Source organism: Rhinolophus sinicus, linkage group LG14 (assembly GCF_036562045.2).
Source record: "Rhinolophus sinicus isolate RSC01 linkage group LG14, ASM3656204v1, whole genome shotgun sequence".
Taxonomy (NCBI): Eukaryota; Metazoa; Chordata; class Mammalia; order Chiroptera; family Rhinolophidae; genus Rhinolophus; species Rhinolophus sinicus.
In genome coordinates, this window is record NC_133763.1 from 52,315,672 (window position 1) to 52,335,523 (window position 19,852).

Sequence of the window (19,852 nt, forward strand, 5' to 3'; positions counted from 1 at the left end):
GAGGTTCACAAAGTAATAATGTCTTATATATGAAAATCTCATATACATGGCGCGAGAAGTAAGAAAGATTCGTTCGTACCTGGTTCCCCTTCACCTAAAGGAATACAATGTCACAACACAAAGGGACACGTGCATCATTTGGCTCAACGTCACGGCCCAAAGAGAAAACTGAAGGGTTCTCCCAGAATTCCTACACACCCTAAAGTATAAACGCTCCCAGGATACCCCAGAAGACCCAAAATATGCCACAGTCATACAGCACCAGATAATAACTTTTTCCCACATACATTATTCAATTTTGCTACCTCCGTTCTTTGTAAATACTGCTCCTTCTGCCTAAAGTATCAATTCTCCACTTGGCTCCGTAGGAGATCCTCTTAGTTTTAAAGGTCTGGTTCAAATATTTCCATGGGCCCTCACTTAACATTTTAGAAAGAAATGACACCTCCCATCAGCCCTCGTGACACTATGTACAAATTTCTATTATTAAGCAATATAACTATCATATTGTTTTATGAACTCTGCATGTCAGTTTTTGCAATAGCTCACCTTTATGTGTTTAATCCCCTATTAAATTATGAGCCCGTTAAGATTGGGAGTCTTACTGCTCTTAAGAGTCCCGAACTGTACAACAACAGGCTTTTCCAAAATACTGAAGAAAGAACCTGTTTCTGAGTGGAATGGGGTAGCGTCTGGTAAAACAGGAGACTAGTATAAATCCGGAATCAATTTATAAATTATCTGAACTCAGCTGGGAACCTTAAAACTCCAGAGAGGAGAACTTCAGAGGTGAGCTGAAATGTTGTGGGTGGTGTTTTCATGGGTGCACATGCATATAAAAAGTTCATTGAGCTGTCCTGAAGATTTGTGCTTTTTGTTAGTTTAACCTCAATCAAAATAGAAACATTTCACAATATATAAGTGGATCAAATCCTCACATTGCACACCTTAAACTTACACAATGTTATATATCAATTGTATCTCAATAAAGCTAGGGGGAAAGAAACCTCCCCCCAGCAAAAAAAAAAAAAAAAAAAAATGTCATCAATTACCTTAACTAAATTTCATGAAAGATTTATGATACCTTCATACTAAAACTATAAAACAATATTGAGAGAAACTAAAGAACTAACAAACGAAGAGCTGTACCTTGCATTAGAAGATTACTACACTCTAAAGGAGTCATACACACACAATTGTCTGACTCATTACCAAAAAAATGGCATTGTGAACAAGTGAGAAAAGAAGAATACTTTTTCAGTAAACGGTAATGAGTCAAATGGACATTCATACAGAACAGATCCACCTGAACCCGCACCTTACACACCCCCAAAAATAATTCCTGGTAAACTATAGATCTGAATGTGAGCGTTAAAACAATATTTGATTTTAGAAGAAAACACAGAAGAATGTCTTACTGATCTTGGAGGAGGCAATGAGTTCCTAAATAGCACAAAAGGGCCACTATAAAAAATAATTAATAAATTTGGCTACATTAAAACTAAGAGCTCTGTTCAACAAAAGATACTATGTAAAGACACAGACTGGGAGAATTTTACACCCACCACACACACACAGAGACTCACACATACATATATTCAAATGTATAAATGTATGTGTATGCATATTTGACTATATACATAAACATATATATGTGTATATACAAGTATATTATAGATAAAGCATTATATTCAGGATATATAAAGAACTCCTAAAATCAATAAAAACTGCAGAACACCTACTGGAAAAATGGCCAAACACCTGAACAGGTACCTCACGAAAGAGAATGTACAGGGTGGCCAGATGGCTCAGTTGGTTAGAGAGCGAGCTCTGAACAACAGGGTTGCTGGTTCGATTCCCCCAGGGGCCAGTGAGCTGTGCCCCCCACCCGCCCCACAACTAAAGATTGAAAATGGCAACTGGACTTGGAGCTGAGCTGCACCCTCCACAACTAGATTGAAGGACAACAACTTGGAGCTGATGGGCCGTGGAGAAACACACTGCTCCCCAATATTCCCCAATAAATTTCTTTTTTAAAAAAAGAGAGAGAGAATGTCCAAATGACCAATAAACATAGAAAAAGATGCTGAACACTGGTGCTGTATTCACACAGTGAGATGCCACACAACAGAGGTTAGATACACTAGACTACATCCCATGGGTACATCTCACAAATATAACCTTGCTGGGAAGAAAGCAGACATTGAGAGGACATATAGAACGACCCCATTTATATAGGGTCAGAGTGACCGGCAGGTGAGCTGAGGGAGCTGGTCAAGTTCAGTGTCTTTATCCGGATGCTACGTAGACAGATGCAGCCCTTTGTGAAAATGCACCGAGCTGTGTGCATTTTCCTGTATAATATTATACTTCCAAGTTTTTTTAATGTTGTATGAATTTAGAAAGTACTTAGGCAATATTTCCACCCTGACTGACTTGACAACTGGCCGTTTTTCTCACTGTTCCTGTGCAAACTTCACCGATTTCCCATGCACCCTGTCTTCAAACACCATCCACCACACATCAGTGAGGTGAAAACGATATTTCTGTTTTCAGAGGAAAAGAAAGGCTACTGTACTAACAAACCCTCTAAATGCCAGAGGGGGAGCTTCCCGCCAGCCTTCCTTCTCATCTTTCCACTTGCCCTGAAAATTCTCTCCACCCCAGGGACACAACACCTGATCGCCATCTGACCCAGCGGCCCACCTGGGCAGCCACAAACCTGGCTGGCATGCACCCTGCCACCTCCTCTGGCCAGGAGCTCCTTGAGGCAAAGTGCCCCGACCTTGGCATCTGCATGCGAGCTGTTCTGACACTCAGTCCCTTCCAGAAAGGAGCAGGGTCCTTTCTGCAGTCAGACGGCTGCAGGGTGGCTTCTCAGCCTCTCGTCTCCTCGCTGTGCCATTGCGTCCAATCACGTCAATCCCAAGCCATAGTTTTTGCACGCCTGGCAAGCTTGAAGGGTTTAATTACCATTATTTGCAGAACTTTTGTGAAGACTGGTATTAACATCTATGAATCGGCTGGATACAGCATACGCTCAGTAAATGACGGATCTTGTCACCACTTACAGCTGGGGAAGGTCACTGCCAAAGCATTAGCCTAAGGACACTCCTAGAGAGTGGCCCCATGGGAGCTTTTCACTGGCCCAGGAACCGATGCTAATATCTAACTGTGGTCTCTTTCCCAGCCTGGGGAACAAGAACACTATGACCTGGGACAGAAGAGACGTGCGTTCTGGTTCTGGCTCTGTACTAAATATTAGGTTGGTGCAAACGTAATCGCGATTTAAAAGGCTAAAAATCATTGCAAAAGCCTCAGTTACTTTTGCACCAACCTAGTAGCTCTGTGAGCTTGCAAGCCCCTTCACCTCAGCCCTTTGTCCATTAAGTGAGAAGTTGAGTTGGGCGCCTCCCCCCACCTTGAAATCATGTGGACCTATGCATTTCCTCGGGCCTTTGCATCACTGCGGGTCCTGTTCTCTACTGCAGACATGCCAGCCCCGTGAGAGTGGATCTGCCAGTCTCCTAATAAGCAGACGATATGTGTTTGGGGCATGGGCAGAACCCAGAAAATGAGAGAGTGAATAAATGAATGAGCACATAAAAGTCAGATCCCGTGAACAATGCCAGACTGCGGTAACCAGAAAACCTAAAAAGAAGCAAAGACTGTGTTTTAGGTGGTTTTGAAAACTAAAGATTTCTTTTGAATGGGCAGGGTGGGGAAGGGCAGAAAGTGATACTTTTTAGTACTTTGGGATTCCCAAGGTCATACTGTGGCCCTACCAGAAGCTCCTTGGAAAGTTGGAAACGTGGACGCTTAATCCACCGAAGGAATTCGAAATATGTCAGCCCAACATATGCCTCTTTGACATAAAAATTATTTTGAGCTGAAGGCAATTAAGAAACAGCTAACACAAAAGGACCCCTGCCCCTTTTCTGCTAGGAGCAGGCTATAAATTCTCCTTTTCCTGGAGACAGACTCTTATCAGCCCAGAAATGGCACCACAGTAATCTACAAGCAAACCTTCCTACTACATTAGTTCCCACCCATGTATTTACCTTCCCACAGTTTGCTGCCCTTGGAAGCCTAAAACTGCTCTCCTTTGTCCTGTCACGTCTCTACAAACGTGTTGTTTGTTGAAGATGCTATATAATCCATAGTCCTGGGTCACAGCTTTGTTTTAGGTTTCTTCCTCAAGTGTGCCCTGCACACATTAATAAACTGTTTTTCTCTTGTTCTTGTTCATCTGTCTTTTCTTTTAAAGAGTTTCAGCTAGAAAGCTAAGATCAAGCTTTTGCCTCCCTGACACCTACACAAGGAGTCTTCTCCATACTATTCACGCGATGGTGCCCAGGCAGGTGACCCAGGACCTCCTCCTGGCTCCAGGCCACTGGCTCAGCACCTGCCCAGCCTGAGCTTGTCTTTTGATGATTCCTTGGAGGGGAGGTGGGGTTCAAGGGTGTGTGGAAGTCCTTGGCCTTCCTTGGATGGGACGTAATTTCTTCCCAAGTCTCCCAGTACCCTCAGGCCAAACACCTGTATCCCTCAGCATCTAGTCACACCGACATCAATAGGTGCCCAGACACCTCAGCACCCACCTGCACCTCTTCCCACCCACCTGCACCTCCTTCCAGCTGTCTGTCTACATCCAGGGACCAGGAGTGAATATATTCTCTCAGAGCAATGATCTTCAAGCCTGATCACATCTGAGGACTTTTTAAAAATCAACTGATGAAATAAAACAAAAGCGGAGCCCAGATATGGATATTTTTTAAAAAGATGCTAGATAACGTTGACCTCAGTCAAGGTAGAAAAGCCACATGGTTTAGCATCTGGTGTTTTCCTACTTGTTTGATCATAAAAACCACCTGGTGAACACTTTAGAAATTCAGGTTCTGTGGCCTCCCCTGGCTACTTCTAGGTCATTAGGATGGAGAGGTCGCAGCTGTATTTTTAGCAAGCATCCCAAGAGAGTCTCATGCGTAGGTCACTCGGGGAAACACCCCTCCCTGGTGGGTCCTGGGTCCTGGAAGCCCACCGTGTGCTGCATAAAGGCTGGCACTTCACGCCAGGCATTTGGCTGTCACTCAGCAAATATATGTTAAACAAACGACTGACTGTCTACGTCACAAACCAAGACGATCATGGAATGTTCTGAGTCGCTGGAGGTGAGTCTCTAATAACAGATGGACCCTCAGGAGGAGAAAGGCATTGATGTCAGGTGTCCACTGTGGTAATGTTGCCTATGGAATCGCATCTAGCAACAGCTCGGGAGCCGATATTCTCAGTCCTAACATACAGGTAAGAATAACCATCTTACCTTGCTTGCATCTTGGACCTGCCACTTATTGGCCATGTAAACGTGGGCAGGTAACTTCTTTGTGCCTCAACTTCCACATCTGTAGAATGGGGTTTGGCCACCTGTTCCCAGCACTGCTATTGTGAGGATTGGTGTCAAGCACCCAGAATAAAGTCTAAGACTTTGCAGGTGCCAAGCAAATGGGAGCTATCATTAGTAAGATACTTTTCTAATATCACGCACACGCAGACAGTAAAGGAACAGAGCCAGAGTGTGAAGCCAGGACTTGGCTTCCAAACGGGTGATTTACAGAGGTCACTTTGCACTCCGGTGGCACTTGCTTTCGGAGGTGGGTCAGGGACGAAGCAGACACAGCTGAACAAGCAGGAGAGGAGACAAACCACTATGAACAGCCACCTCTGATGGAGTTTTGGAGTCTCCGTAGGAAATGTCTAGCTCACCCTTAAGACCCAGGTGTGTGGATAGTTCCTCTTCCTCATTCCTCACCCCTGCCCCCAAACACACACCTAAAGGTTTGGGGAGCGCCTGCTGGCTCCACAGCTGGGTCACCTCTTGTGAACTTGAGTCGAGGCTCAGCCTCCCATCGCGTCCCCATGGTCACTGGGGACACTGAAAATATATGTCTACCTGTGTCTTTGCTAGCCATGCTCAGGGAACCTCTATCGCAAATGGACATAAATAGGCAATGGATCGGATCGGCTGTGACATCAGGACCCAGTTAGTGTCCCTTCTCAGAGTAACCCTCCAGCTTACAAAATGCCCACACTCCACTAGTCCTGAGGACCACTGTGGCAGAGCTGTCAAGGGACCGTATCCTGCCACATCTGACCTTTGTGACCTCTTGGGAGAGTCACTTGACATTACTCTGCCTCAGTTTCCCCATCTAGGGCATGCCCGGGTCATGGCATGATCACCAACAACTTTAGCCACACCCTGTGCCCCACCTCATACAAAGCATGGACTCTGCGGTCATTGGCACCATCCAATCACTGACGGTATTTTCTGGCCAGCACGGACCCCTGAAAGTTTAGTGGGAAAAGAGAGGGGGGTAAAGCCATCACAAAGCCCAAGCTCGCGGCTCCGCTGGGAAGGTCGCTGCCCTTGGGTACACACGTGTACACACACACACACACACACACACACACCAGAAAAAGGGAACCGCACAGGCAACAGGAAGACGTTTCATCTGATTTCAAGGGGAAGGAGAGGAAAGAACGAGGCAAATCAGCCAGAATCATTATGCACAACATTTTCAGCCTGTTCACCCTAAAAATGCTTGAAGCATCATTTCATTTCATCTTTATAACCATCCTGTAAAGTACAATGTACAGTTCCCACTTTAAAGATGAGGACCTCAGAGGGCAGAAAGGTGAGGGGACGTGCTCAAGGTCACCCAGCCAACGAGGACATAGCAAGACTTTGAAGCCAGTGGGCCACTCAGCCTAGGTTCTTCCTTTTCTACCTGTCCTAAGCAAAGAAGCCAGATTTAAATGTTTATCCATCTTCAGGGACTGGGAAAAGAGAAGGGGGGAGGGGGCCAAGGCCTATTCTCAGGGAGACAGTGGCCTGGAGAGGGAATCATGTTCCCGCCTGGGCTGAATTTCTTCTGTGGGCACAGGAGGGCGGAGAGGTTAACACAAAGGAGAACACGGTTTCTGTGGAGAAAGCCTTTGCTCATGGGGTTTGCTGACTGACCTGGGGTGAGTTATTTCACCTCTCTTGGCCTCAAACTTCCCAGTCCTCACTTGAAGAATACAGACTGGGGTTCTCTGAGGCCCATTACACTCGTGGCTGTGTCTAGGCTGTGTCTCTCGTCCCAGGGAGTTGCCGGTCTAATGAGGGAAAGTGGCTCCCAGGCTCGGAGAGTTCCTAGAATGAGATGTGACGGGCAAATACTAAGGACTTTGTTAATCTTTCTTGCATACGTGAGGAAACAAGTATCGCCATGGGAATACAGTCGTTTTTAACAGGCACAGCTCTGGCATGCAGAAAGCCCCCAGGAGATACAGAGCCAGGAAGAGGGGGAAACATTGCAGCCAGCAAGGGCCGTGGGTATTGGGACTGGAGTTGGAGGGGTCATCACGGAGGGCTCCCTGGGTGGACTTGGGGTGAAGAAAAGACTCCAGGTTTTCAGGTGGGGCTGGTCTACAGTTGGGTTGGGAAGGAGGAAAGGGCCATGGCCAGGAGGCTGGGTGGAGTGGACAGAAAGGTTATCCCAGAAGATGAATTAGCCCTTGAAAATCTCTTAAGTAGGAGAGGGGTGAAGGTGTGGCTGGTGAAAGCAGAGCAGGTTTACCCAGATTCGCAACCAGTCAGGGAGGGGTGGGGTGGGGGGTGATAATTAAGTAATTCTGGATGTGTGCAGTTCAGCGGAATTCGGGAAAAGATGGCGGAAATGGACCTACGGGTCTTGGACTCCCAGTCAAGGAGCCTACATTCAGCTAATTGCATGATTCTAGCTTCTACCTTAGGAAGGCAGACACCTCGTGCCCACCTCAGCTCCTCTGCTCCCCTTCCCTTTCCTACCTGTTCATGTGCCCGAATGTGTTCTATCCCCCAGAACATGAGGAATAACTATGTCCAGGAGAAAGAGAGCAGGGAGGTGGCAAGGCAACCAAAGGACTCCGCTCTGCCTCCAGGGTTAACTCATTAAATCCTCCAGAAAGGCTGTGGCTCGCCCCTCCCCCAACACAAGCCCTACACTTGGGTCTGAGGGGGATGGTGGCAGCAGGAATTAAGCCCAGGTGACATCACTGTCAGGCAGCCAGTGCCAAAAATATCAAGTGGGTGGTTTTCCTCGCAAAAGCTGAGCCAACTGGTAATTGAGGGGAGTGGGGGTGACTCATGTTTGACAAGTAAGGAATGACAACAGAGGGCCATTTCCTTAAGGTAGGGCTCAGGTATCCTATAAAAAGCCAGCTGCCCGTTGACTCTACACCATACCAGGACGACCCGAAACCCGTCCTTCTCTGCAAACCAGGTAAGGCTCTGATGAGAACCCATGTGAAACTTGTTTATTTTTCATGATTAGAAACGGGACAGAGGCCGCCATGTGTAAGAGGGCTGATGCAGGGTATTAGTTGGAGAGAGAGACTATGGGGTGCCTCTGTTTTCATGTGAAGCACAGTTTGGGTTTGAAGAGAACTTAGGAGGTGGTTACATTTCCGCTGCCTCAGTGGCCAGACATAGGATAGGGGTCAAGTACGAGGACAGATTTGTGCAAGTTCCCCCAGTATGTTCAAAGCAGGGTTACAACTAGAACTCACTTCCGAGCACTCTCAGAAGTGCCACTGTCCTCTCTGGTTATGTTACTTATTATAAAAATTTTAATTCATGCGATGGACCTCTCCTGAGACCTTATTGTAGTTAAGGCACTATGCTAGGAACGTTAGGAAGTTCCTCCATAAACTCACAACCCAGCAGGGAAGGTATTGCATGTACATAGATGAAACCCAAAGTAGCGGGTGATGGGTGTGGGGAGAGGGGGCAGGGCAGGGCTGTGGCACCGTGGGAGTGCCACACTCAGGGAGAGCTCCCAGTGACGGCACATGACGTCTGTGACGTGAGTGACGATGGAGGAGCATTTGGGCAAGCAGAGCTGGGAAGGAAAGCATTGCAGGGGGGCCGTGTGAGCAGCGGCTGTGAGTGAAGAAGTGGGCGCTTAGATTCACACACGAGACTGATCCTAGAAGTGACGGCGTGCTGTGTGGTACGAGGCCTGGGTAGCCTGCAGTCGTTTCTGATATATCACTTCCCCAAAGACCGAATAGGTGGTCTTGGGTACTTGCCAATGAGGGATAGCACACGTCTGGGGAAGAAAGGGAGCCAAGGAGCGAATCCTACTGAAATGGACCGAACAACTTGCCTTGAAGCTCCTCCTTTTGAAAGGGCCCAGAAATTATCGAAGCATATTTTGCTCTCAAGTGTAAGGAGACAGGGACAGAGGAGGGTCACTCTTCTAAAGGGGCCTGAAAGAAAACCAATTTGGCATTGAACGTGGCTTTCTCCTTAGTTAATCCTGGTTTAAACCATCTGCTCTGTCTCTAGGCCCGTCCTCCTCTGAAACATGAGTTCCCATCAGCAGAAGCAGCCCTTCGTCCCACCCCCCCAGCTTCAGCAGCAGCAGGTGAAACAGCCCTCCCAGCCTCCTCCCCAGGAACCATGTGTCCCCCAAACCAAGGAGCCATGTCACACCAAGGTGCCAGAGCCATGCCACCCCAAGGTTCCAGAGCCGTGTCCCACCAAGGTTCCGGAGCCGTGTCCCACCAAGGTTCCGGAGCCGTGTCCCACCAAGGTTCCAGAGCCGTGTCACACCAAGGTTCCAGAGCCGTGTCACACCAAGGTTCCAGAGCCGTGTCACACCAAGGTTCCGGAGCCCAGCCACCCCAAGGTCCCTGAGCCGTGTCCCTCAACGGTCATCCCAGCGCCAATTCAGCAGACCAAGCAGAAGTAATGGTGTCCACAGCGAAACCCTGGAGGAGCCGACCACTGGATGCTGAAGCCCCTTTCCCACTCCGTTTATTCGTCCCACTTATGCTGTCACCCTGAGTCGTAACCCCTCCCTCTTTGTAACCTCAAAAAAGATGGTCCTCACTCTCAGTCTGAAAGGCTCTGAGCCCCTGCCTAAGGCTGAAGGTCTCAGTGGCTGAGCTGGTCTTCTAGCTGCTGAGGGCTCATCGGGACAGTGAGTGGGGGGTCAAGGGACTGTTCCCGGCTCTGCTTCCATTAAATCCTTTGTAATGCCATAGCTGGCTCTGTGTGTCATTGACCACCTCGGCTTTCCTCGCTCTTCCCTCAACATGAAGAAGGCGCTGCACACAGAGGGCTGGTTGTGAGGGCTGCAGTCAGAAAGCGCCTAATCCAGGCGCTGAGAACACGCGTGCGTGTGTGTGTGTGTGTGTGTGTGTGTGTGTGTGTTGTACTTACAGCACAGTCCTGGGCTGCCGATGGGAGGGCCATCAAAGCCGCCTGGAGCCTGTTACTTGGGGCAGCCTCAGCCAGAGCAGGGCTTTCTTCCCTCCCGCCCGAGTGAGTCAGGCCTGTACGTACACGGTATCTGCTTCAAGCCTTCCCTGACTGAGCCCTGGCCCCCAAATAGCCCTTATTCTTTTTAGTTTATTCTACTGTTATTATTATTATTATTATGAAATAGGGCTTCTACATATTCCAACATAAGTATCTGTTCTTCACTCATCCTCCCATCCTGATGTCCCAACACACAGAAGCCAAACACTTAAACACTCACACTCAGATACAAACACACACACATTCACAAACACATACATACCCACACTCACCACAGAGCTACACACAGAGTGCAACACACACACGCACACGGTACCTCTCAGAGAAGAACATAAAAGCAGATGCTTCAAAGAAGAAAAAAGTTCAGGCAGGTTTCAGAAGAAAGAGGGGTTAATACAGATGAGACGAAAAGTCAGTGTAAAGATCACTGAGATATAAACTGTTAGGCTGAAAGGAGACTCAAAGAGCACCTCCCGAAAGGGGAGGGTAATTCATTAAGGTCCCCTGGAAGTCACGTTTCTGAATCACACCCAGAGCCCACTTTTCAGTTTTCCACCCTCTGGCTCTGTCCAATGAAGCCCCATCTTCTTGTGTTTGCTGGTGACCAGTGGGTTTGAAAGGCTCTGTTGAGCGGGGCTGGGATACCAGGGAGCTATCGCTAGAGGCTGAATGACCAACAGAATTTTCAGAAGGGCTGCAGTGGTCATTGGGGAATGAACCCCATTTGTTGACAAGACAGATGGTCCTTAACATCAAGCAGGTGGGAGGCAGGCAACAGGTAGCACCTGTATGATACACAAGCACTTGAACAAGTTTGGGAGGAACTCCAGAGCCATCTGGAGACTGTAAGATAAAAATTGTCCCGCAAAGTGTGCAGGTTGATGAGTAATTATCAGACTGACAGGAGAGAATGATGTCACTTGGGTCTGTAAGGTTTGCACGAGTTGAAGTGATTTCCGATGGCTGCTCATTGGCATGATGGGAAATGTCAGTGACATCCACAGGAGCAGTCACTGGGGACCTTGACTCGTGCTATGTGGCTGGAAGGAACCATCTTAAAGGGGAGCTGTGCAAAATGAGTCAAAATCCTTTAACATCCACATGCCCTCTGCATTCCACTGGGAAATGTGCATTCATAGGCACAAAGATTTATTTATCAGAATGATCACTTCAACATTATATATTATAAGAGATCCAAGATGGCGGCAGAATAGATAAACACTCTGCCTGCTTCCTTCCATGAACACATTACAATTACAACTAAATTATAGAACAATCATCCTGGAGAACCATCTGAAGTCTAGCTGAACAGAAGTTTTATAACTAAGGATATAAAAAAGAAGCCATATTGAGACTGGTAGGAGGGGTGGAGACGGGGAATGCGCCCCAAACCTCCCTGTGGGGGCTGAGAATCAGCAGGGATATCTCAGCCATGGAGGTTCCAGCCTAGAGGAGTGAGGGACCCCAGCCCCCCACATCAGGCTCCCCAGCCCGGAGCACTGGTGTCAGGAAGAGGAGCCCCCACAACATCTGGGTGTGAAAAACAGTGGGGATTCCGACCATCCAGGTGGGACAGAAGGCGGCAGGAAAACCAGCCGTCCTCTTAAGCACAGACTCATTCGCAGGCCCTCACGTTGAATTCCCACAGAAGGACGGTGACTTGGATGGCATGGGAGCCATACTGGGGACAGACTGAAGTGTGTGGCTTTGAGGCAAGGGCTGGAGGATAGTCGCCATTTATCCTCTGTGAGGTCTTCCTCCCCAGCCGCCAGCAGGTGGGCGCCATCTTTCCTGTGTTGAGCCCACCCCCATGTGGCCAAATCTGAATCTGATTGGCCTGGAGCTCCCCGGGGACCCCTCCGCACTCAATTACCCCAACACCGGAAGCACTGTCTCTGTTAGCAGCCAGCCCTGCCCACATTGTACTTTTTCTCGGAAAACTATGGGAGGCTGACAGGCTCCGTGGGTGGTAACTGGCCTCAGGTGTGTTCTGAGACTTTTGCTGAGTAGCTCCAGGCTCAGCACTGGCACTAAACCAGAATTTACATTAACCTGGTGACCACAGCTCCTCCCTCCCCTCAGCTCCTTTCCTCTCCAGTAAGTAGGCTTTTCACACAGGCAAGAGTAGAGGGTAGGACACTGCTGCTGTGTGAGGGATTCAGGGACAAACTACACACAGGCTGGTAAACTGCAGCTCTCACCTGTGCAGGTAAAGAAATGCACGTTTGGTTCTCTTCATATCTTGGTTTCCTGACCCTCACACTCCTCTGTCCTAGCAGAGCCCTGAGTCTCCATGTGCGCTGGAGAAAAAAACGAAGATAGTATCTGGTTTAGGTGAGAACTGCTCACTCAATAAGGGAGTTCCCACTGGGCTGCGGGCTGTTTCCTCCCATTTCTGACTCAGAAGAGTCTCTTTCCTGGGGCTCTATGCCAACCGCTTTCCTAGTCGGCTTCCTGCATCTCCCCACGTAATGTGCTTGCTTCTCGGCCATATTGCTCCCCCGCACCCCCTCTGCCATCTGTCTTGTTTCTGCTGTATGTCCAACGCCCCCACATACACACCCCTGCCACCTCCACACCCCTGCAGAAGCAGTGCCTGCCCAATGGGAGGAGCTTATTGGATACCTGCTGAGATGTTGAGTGGTCTATTCACCAGGTGATGCTGGGAATTGGAGGGGAACATGCTAAGCCTCACTCTTTGAACACAAAATTATAATTTTTGCTTAAAAGTTTACATTTTACCATTAGCAATAAGTACTGTTTCGTTTTCTATAAATCACCACAAACCTAGTATCTGAAAACAACATATAGTATTTATTATTTCATAGTTTCCGTGGGTTTAGGAGTCTGAGGTGCTGACATTTAAATCTAAAAAGCCACATATGCTAGTGGTGACACTATCGAACAGCCTAGTTCCAGAATCCCCCAAAAAGGGCGTTAGGTCAATCCCAAGCTTCTTACACTGTTCCACCACAGGGATTCTCTGACCTTGGCCTAGGCACTGATATTCATCATTGAGTAATTGTGTTTCTTTTTCTGCAGCTCAAATAAAGCTCAAATAAAGCTTTATTGTTTCATGACGGGTCCTAGCCTGGATTCACCCAAAACAGAGCCTCATATGCAACTAATTCCTTCGAGAACATAATCCCTGGGAGGAGGAACACGAGCTTAAAGGAGGGAGTGAAACGAAGCAAAAGGAAACACCAATGTGTTACAAAGTAGGTAACCACCAACGGCCTTTCCCTGATAATTTTTTGATGTGCATTTTCCTGCTAATTAATGATGCCGAGCGTCTTTTCAGACACCCACTGGCCATTTGTACGTCTTCTTGGAAGAAATGTCTGTTGAAGCCCTTGGCTCCTTTTTTAATCAAGGTATTTTCTTTTCTGCTATTGAATTGCAGGAGTTTCTCATATATTTTGGAAACTAACCCCTTATAAAATATATGGCGTGCAAATATTTCCTCCCATTCTGTGGGTTGCCAATCAATCTGCTGATAATTTCCTGTGCCGTGCAGAGCTTTTTAGTTTGGTGTAATCTCACTCGACCACTTTTACTTTGTTGCCTGTGCTTTTGGTTTCATGTCCATGAAATCCTCGTCAAGCTCAATGTTACAGAGATTTTCCCCATGTTTTCTTCTATGAGTTTTACAGTTTCAGGTCTTACACTTAAATCTTTAACTCGTTTTGAGTTGGGTTTTGTGGATGGAGCATGGTAGGGGTCCAATATCCTCTCTCTCTCTCTCTCTCTCTCTCTCTCTCTCTCTCTCTCGTCTGTTTTTGCATGTGGATATCCACTTTTCCCAACATTTGTTGAAGAAACTACTCCCTCATTGTGTCCTTAGCACTCTTGCCAAAGATCAGGTGGCCATCTATGTATGTATGTATATATTCATAGGCTTTCTATTCGGTTCCATTGGTCTATAGGTCTGTCTTTATGCCAATACCATACTGTTTTAATTATTATAGCTTTGTAATATAATTTGAAATCAGGATGTAATGCCTCCAGATTTGTTCTTCTTTCTCAAGGCTGTTTGGGCTAATCTGGCTCTTTTATGATTCTATGTGTCAATTATGTTAAAAACAAAAGGTAAGTATTGATAAGATTATGGAGAAATCGGAACCCTTGTACACAGTCGGTGAGAACGTAAAATGGTGCAGCAGCTGTGGAAAATGTATGGAGAGTCCTCAAAAAATTAAAAATAGAACTACCATGTGATCCAGCATTGCCACTTCTGGGTGTATATCCAAAAGAATTAAGATCAGCCTCTCTAAGAGATATCGGCACTCACTCCCGTGTTCCTGGCAGCATCATTCACAATAGCAAGACATGGAAACAACACAAGTGTCCATCAACAGGTGAATGGATACAGAAAATATGATTTATACACACAGCAGAATTCTGTCTGATCTTAAAAAAAAGGAAACCCTGCTATTTGTGACAACATACATGAACCTGGAGAACATTATGCTAAGTGAAATCAGCCAGACACACAAGGACAAATATTATATGATTCCAATTACATAAGATATCTAAAATAGTCAACTCACAGAAGCAGAGAATACAATAGTGGTTTTCTGTAAAGGGGTGGGAAAACAGGGTGTGGTTGGTTATTCCATGGCATAAAGTTTCAGTTCTACTAGATAAATAAGTATCAGAGCTCGGCTCTATATAACAATGCCTATAGTTACAAATGTGTAGTGCTCTTAAACTTTAAGAGGGTGGCTTTCATGATAAGTTCTCACCCCCCACACACACACACACACACCAAGAAAAAGACACAAGGAAACATTGGGAGGTACTGGATTTCTTTGATTGTGGTGCTGGTATCAGGGTGTTTGCATATGTCCAAAGTCATCTAATTGTACTTATTAAATATGGAAAAAAAATGTGTCTCAAAGGGTTTTCCCTAGGGCAGCATTATCTCTCAGTTCATGTACTCCATTGGTGAAGTGTGACTGCCAAGCATTAATAATTCAAGCCTGCACTTCCACAAATGCCTTAAAAAATCACACAGACACGTCACACTGTAGCATCCTGGAACCTAGGGTCAAGAAAATACAGCACAAGGAAATATGTGGGAATAGTCATGACTGACAAAAGAGCAAGACCCAGAAAATCTGGAGAGTGTTTAAAGGTAGGCAATATCATCCACAATGGCCCGGGCCATTGATACGGGAAAAGTAGCGGCCTTCCGACACCAGGAAAGGAGGGCAGTGGGAAAGACGAGGCACCTCTGGACGTGGGACTCACCATCAGAAGCGATGGCATGCCTGCTCTGTACTGGGGATCAGTGCATGTACAATGGTGGGGAAAAAAACAAGCTTCTCTGAAGGGCAGAAAGAGCCTCAACACCCAGCCACCGAGCATGTTTGTCCAAACAGAAAGGAACAGAGTTGGGTAAAGTAATAAGTTGTAGAGGCTGATGACAGAGAGGCTTTCATAAAAGTGAACAGTGTGTCAGGACAGGGCAAGAGAGAGCCCACCCGGGAAAGAAAGACAGGAAATAAGAAAGGAATTGCTTCTAGAATCACAGTCCAGAATCAAATAGGACACGAGACAGCCCCAGCTTCATACAGAGGAGCAGGAAGCAGATTCCTCTGGAGATGAGAATCCCAGGTGGAAAAGCAGTGTCTGCTCAAAGCTCCCTGTGTCAGGGGCTCCTGAGAGACGGGTTTGGAGAGGAGAGCTAATGAGACTGGAGCACAGAGTGAGGGTGGCCCTGGCACCATGCCAGAGGGAGGTGGCTAGTCAGACACTAGCAGGGAGGGAAGAAAATGGGTGGGGAAGGAAGCAGAGAGAGAGGATGGCGAATCCTCACCCTCTTCTCAGCTCCTATCATGAGTCCATCCTAAGAAAGTGAATCATTTTCAAATAGTTGCTTTATTATTGTCAAACAATTCATAGACATGCCTCTAAATAATGCTTTTCTCTGTCTCTCTCCCCTCCCTCCCCTCCTTCCTTCCTTCTTTTCTCTCTCTCTCCCTTCCATGAACCTACACATCTATCAGGGAAAACAACTGCCCACTAACTGAGCCTCTGCCAGACAGATGTGAGAATGAAGTACAAGTAGGGCCCTGGGAAACTGATGGCAGGAGCCCATGGCAGTGACTGCACCTAAGGGCTCAGGTTCACGGGAGGTAACGCAGGGGTGAAGCAGTGGGAAGGGAGGAGCCATCCACATACCTGAGTTTTAAGGATGTTTAGATTTCCCCTGGGTCACGCCTGCTAAGGGACTGTGTGCTGAGGTCAACTCTGAGTGAGAGACCTCTGTTTTCTCTGACCATGATCAGAGGATATGGCTGACATAGGAATTCAGGGAATCAAAGCCCCCTTGTTCTTGTGTCACCCCCGGGGAAAAAAAGAGATGGATGAGAGGCAAGATCTTCAGGGCGGTGACATCGTGTTGAACGGATGCAACACTGTCCATCCCCAACCCGGCGACTGTCCCTGGTCAGCATGGTGTGTGTCTGCTGGCTCTCGCCAGAGTGTGAACAATTCATTTCCAATGCAGGCATTCTGGCCCTTCCTGTCCCCTCCCAGGCCTGGATCCATTCAGAAATGGAACAGTATACGGTTCACTTATTGTCCTTATTGAATAGTCACTTCAGTGAGGAGCAGGTGACTCACTCCCTGTTTTCAGGGGCTTCCCAGAAGAACCAGTAGTGCCTATTGCTCATCTCCACATCCACTGAGAAAACTGAAATGCTCACCAGAATTAAGAAGAGCTAAGGATTATGGTCCTGTTCAGGAAACATAGTTGTTCCTGGTGCCAGAAGCCCAGAAACTCCCTCCTGGTTTAATTCATCACCACCCAAGAATCCGGTTGCCCATAGCAGTTGGGTGGACAGTGGGAACCAGCCCAGGTGACTTCTTTGTCAACGTGTAAGTATCCAAAAATGTTAAGCCAGAGATTTTCATGACAAAAGCCTGAACAAAGGTAGAGTAGCCTCCCTCAAAAAACCCACTTCCTTCAGGCAAGGCCCATGGTCTGTATAAAACGCCAGCTGGCCAGAGACACCCCACCAGACCCGAGAGGCCCGACAACGTGAACTTCTCTCTGTGCCAGGTGAGTCTTGCCACTTGCAATGTCTTCATATTTGCCTAATTGGATTTTATTTGATTGGGGTCTGTGTCATGCTAAGGATCTATTTATTTTACACGCAATGGTAATGTGTGTTTAAGGTGACGTTACAGATCTTTTTGACTTCCCACTCAGATGACAGCTATGGAACTTGGGGTCAGAAAAGGGCGATAGTTTCTGTAAGGATCGTCTGGTCAGTTACAGGATGAGGACGACAGCCCACGTCCAGGGTACTTTTAGGGACTTTTAACCCTCCCTCCAATCATTATTGAGAATTCGCAATCTTGATACGTTTTTCTTTACTCCATGGACCTACAATCCATCCGGGAACATGAAACATGGGTGTGATTTGCAAACATATTGCATCGAAAGTGATTAAGAAAGAGGGCAAGGCAGGTATTGCGCTATGGCAAACCGAGGATTTGGCAGAGAATGCCTGGGACGAGAGCCATGACGGGTATGCCTGTGCAGACAAGCAGCAGTGGAATGAAAAGCCTTCCAGAAAGCATGCACGGAAAGGACAGTGTGGACAGAGGGCCCCTAGGTGGGATTCTGTGGGCTCAGGGCAGGGTGCTATGGAGTTTCCCTAGGAGAGCGACGTGGGGGACATGAGAGGGTGGACCCCAGAATTTTCATGCTATCATGTTTCCACATTATTCAAAACCTGGGGCCTCAATCAATCCTGGGAACCAGCTATTGTGTGGTGTTGCCGACGCAGGTTTTCAGAATCACCAGGGAGAAAGGAAGCACGGCTCAGGGCTCCACCATGTGGAGCAGAAGAAAGCACCTCTGAGCTTCTCTGCTTGAAATCACCCAAGTTCCCCGTGATCTCAAATTCAGGGCAACAGAGAGAAAGGGCAGAGAGCCTGTCACATCTGAAAGGGCATGAAATACCATAGCATGGCATTTATCATACCGTGTGTCTTCTTCCTTGTTTCACCAAACCACTGAGTCGGTTTTACTGTTTCTAGGCCCATCCTCCTCTGAAGCATGAGTTCCTACCAGCAGAAGCAGCCCTTCGTCCCACCCCCCCAGCTTCAGCAGCAGCAGGTGAAACAGCCCTCCCAGCCTCCTCCCCAGGAACCATGTGTCCCCCAAACCAAGGAGGCATCCCACACCAAGGTGTCACAACCTGGCCACACCACGGTGCCACAACCTGGCCACACCAAGGTGCCACAACCTGGCCACACCACGGTGCCACAACCTGGCCACACCACGGTGCCACAACCTGGCCACACCAAGGTTCCGGAGCCATACCACCCCAAGCAGCCCGAACCAAGCAAGCCTACGTTTCCCGAGCAGGGTCACACCAAAGTCCCTGAGCCGGTCCTCCCTAAATTCCCTGAGCCTGGCCAGTCGAAGATTCCTGAGCCATCTCCCTCAGTGGTCATCCCAGGCCCAGCCCAGCAGAAGACCAAACAGAAGTAAAGTGGGCCACAGCCACACGCCTGAGGAGCCGACCCCGGGCACTGAATGCCTCCGCTTCTGCTTCTGTGTCCTAATTGCCTACAGTCCTTGTATCTGCATGTTCTCACTCGGTCTTTCCTATTTGCATCTAAAACTATGTGCTAGGAAGCTGTTCCTTACACAAACTTTGGAGGGCCCCTGAGCCTCTAAATTACACAGGGGTCTTAGGGGTTTTAGTCTAAATTAGTCTAAATCACTGCTCAGGGTTCATCCAAAGAGGGAATCTGGATGGGAAGAAATGCACGTTTCCTGCTCTGCCTCCATTAAATCACCTTTGAGTCCACTCCCGGCTGCGTGTGTCATTGGGTGACTCAGCCCCATTCGCTGCTCTCCCATCACGAGTGGGACCTGTAATCAGAGGGACTTGGGGTGACATCACCTGTCCCGACTGGTCCTGCATCCTTCTGTACATGTGACATCCCTATTGTGTCACAGAACTTTGGTCAGAGCCTGTCACCTGGGCGCCACACCTGCAGCAGGGCTGCCCTCCGGCCCTAGACTCAGTCATGCTCAGTTCCACGGTGCCTGCCCCATGCCCCCTCTGATCCTGAGGACCTTGTCCCCAAGACTGCTGCTTAGTCCCCAAAACATCCCTCCTACAGGCTTGAACCTGACTGTTCTGGTTTTCACCGCTCAACCCACCCCAAAAGATTTATCCAGCGCCTCGAAGCTGGTGGCGAGTTTTAGGCAGGGACGCGGTGTACGTGGTCCAGGCGAGGTGTAACCATCCACGGTATTGGGACAGTGTCATTCAGCCATAGAATGTCAGGCGTGACAGGAGAGCGTCTAGTACAGCCATTCCATTCTTCAAGTAAAGAAACCGATACCCCAAACATCCATTGCAGGAACCCAGAAATGATGTTTTTGCATCCCACCCAGAGCCCAGTTCGCCAGACCCCCAGCCCTCACTCTCTTCTGCAACCCGGTCTTGTTGATTTCAGCAGCGACCAGCA

At 47.9% G+C, this 19,852-nt stretch overlaps 2 protein-coding genes across 2 annotated transcripts; both read left to right on the top strand.

Moving 5' to 3' along the window:
* Positions 1-8,114: 8,114 nt before the first annotated feature.
* On the top strand, positions 8,115-10,127 carry LOC109435385 (uncharacterized). Its single transcript, XM_019713226.2, has 2 exons — positions 8,115-8,303; positions 9,371-10,127. Exon 2 carries the CDS (start codon positions 9,390-9,392, stop codon positions 9,774-9,776), a length of 387 nt encoding a protein of 128 aa, XP_019568785.2. The 5' UTR covers positions 8,115-8,303; positions 9,371-9,389; the 3' UTR covers positions 9,777-10,127.
* Positions 10,128-16,952: 6,825 nt separating this feature from the next.
* LOC109435384 (uncharacterized) lies at positions 16,953-19,230 on the top strand. Its single transcript, XM_019713223.2, has 2 exons — positions 16,953-17,417; positions 18,404-19,230. The coding sequence occupies exon 2, from the start codon at positions 18,423-18,425 to the stop codon at positions 18,858-18,860; it is 438 nt and encodes a 145-aa protein (XP_019568782.2). The 5' UTR covers positions 16,953-17,417; positions 18,404-18,422; the 3' UTR covers positions 18,861-19,230.
* Positions 19,231-19,852: the final 622 nt, after the last annotated feature.

What these genes read in the sequence shown, in the direction of transcription:
- LOC109435385 (XM_019713226.2), top strand. Translation starts at nt 9,390, where the DNA reads ATGAGTTCCCATCAGCAGAAGCAGCCCTTCGTCCCACCCCCCCAGCTT.
- LOC109435384 (XM_019713223.2), top strand. Translation starts at nt 18,423, where the DNA reads ATGAGTTCCTACCAGCAGAAGCAGCCCTTCGTCCCACCCCCCCAGCTT.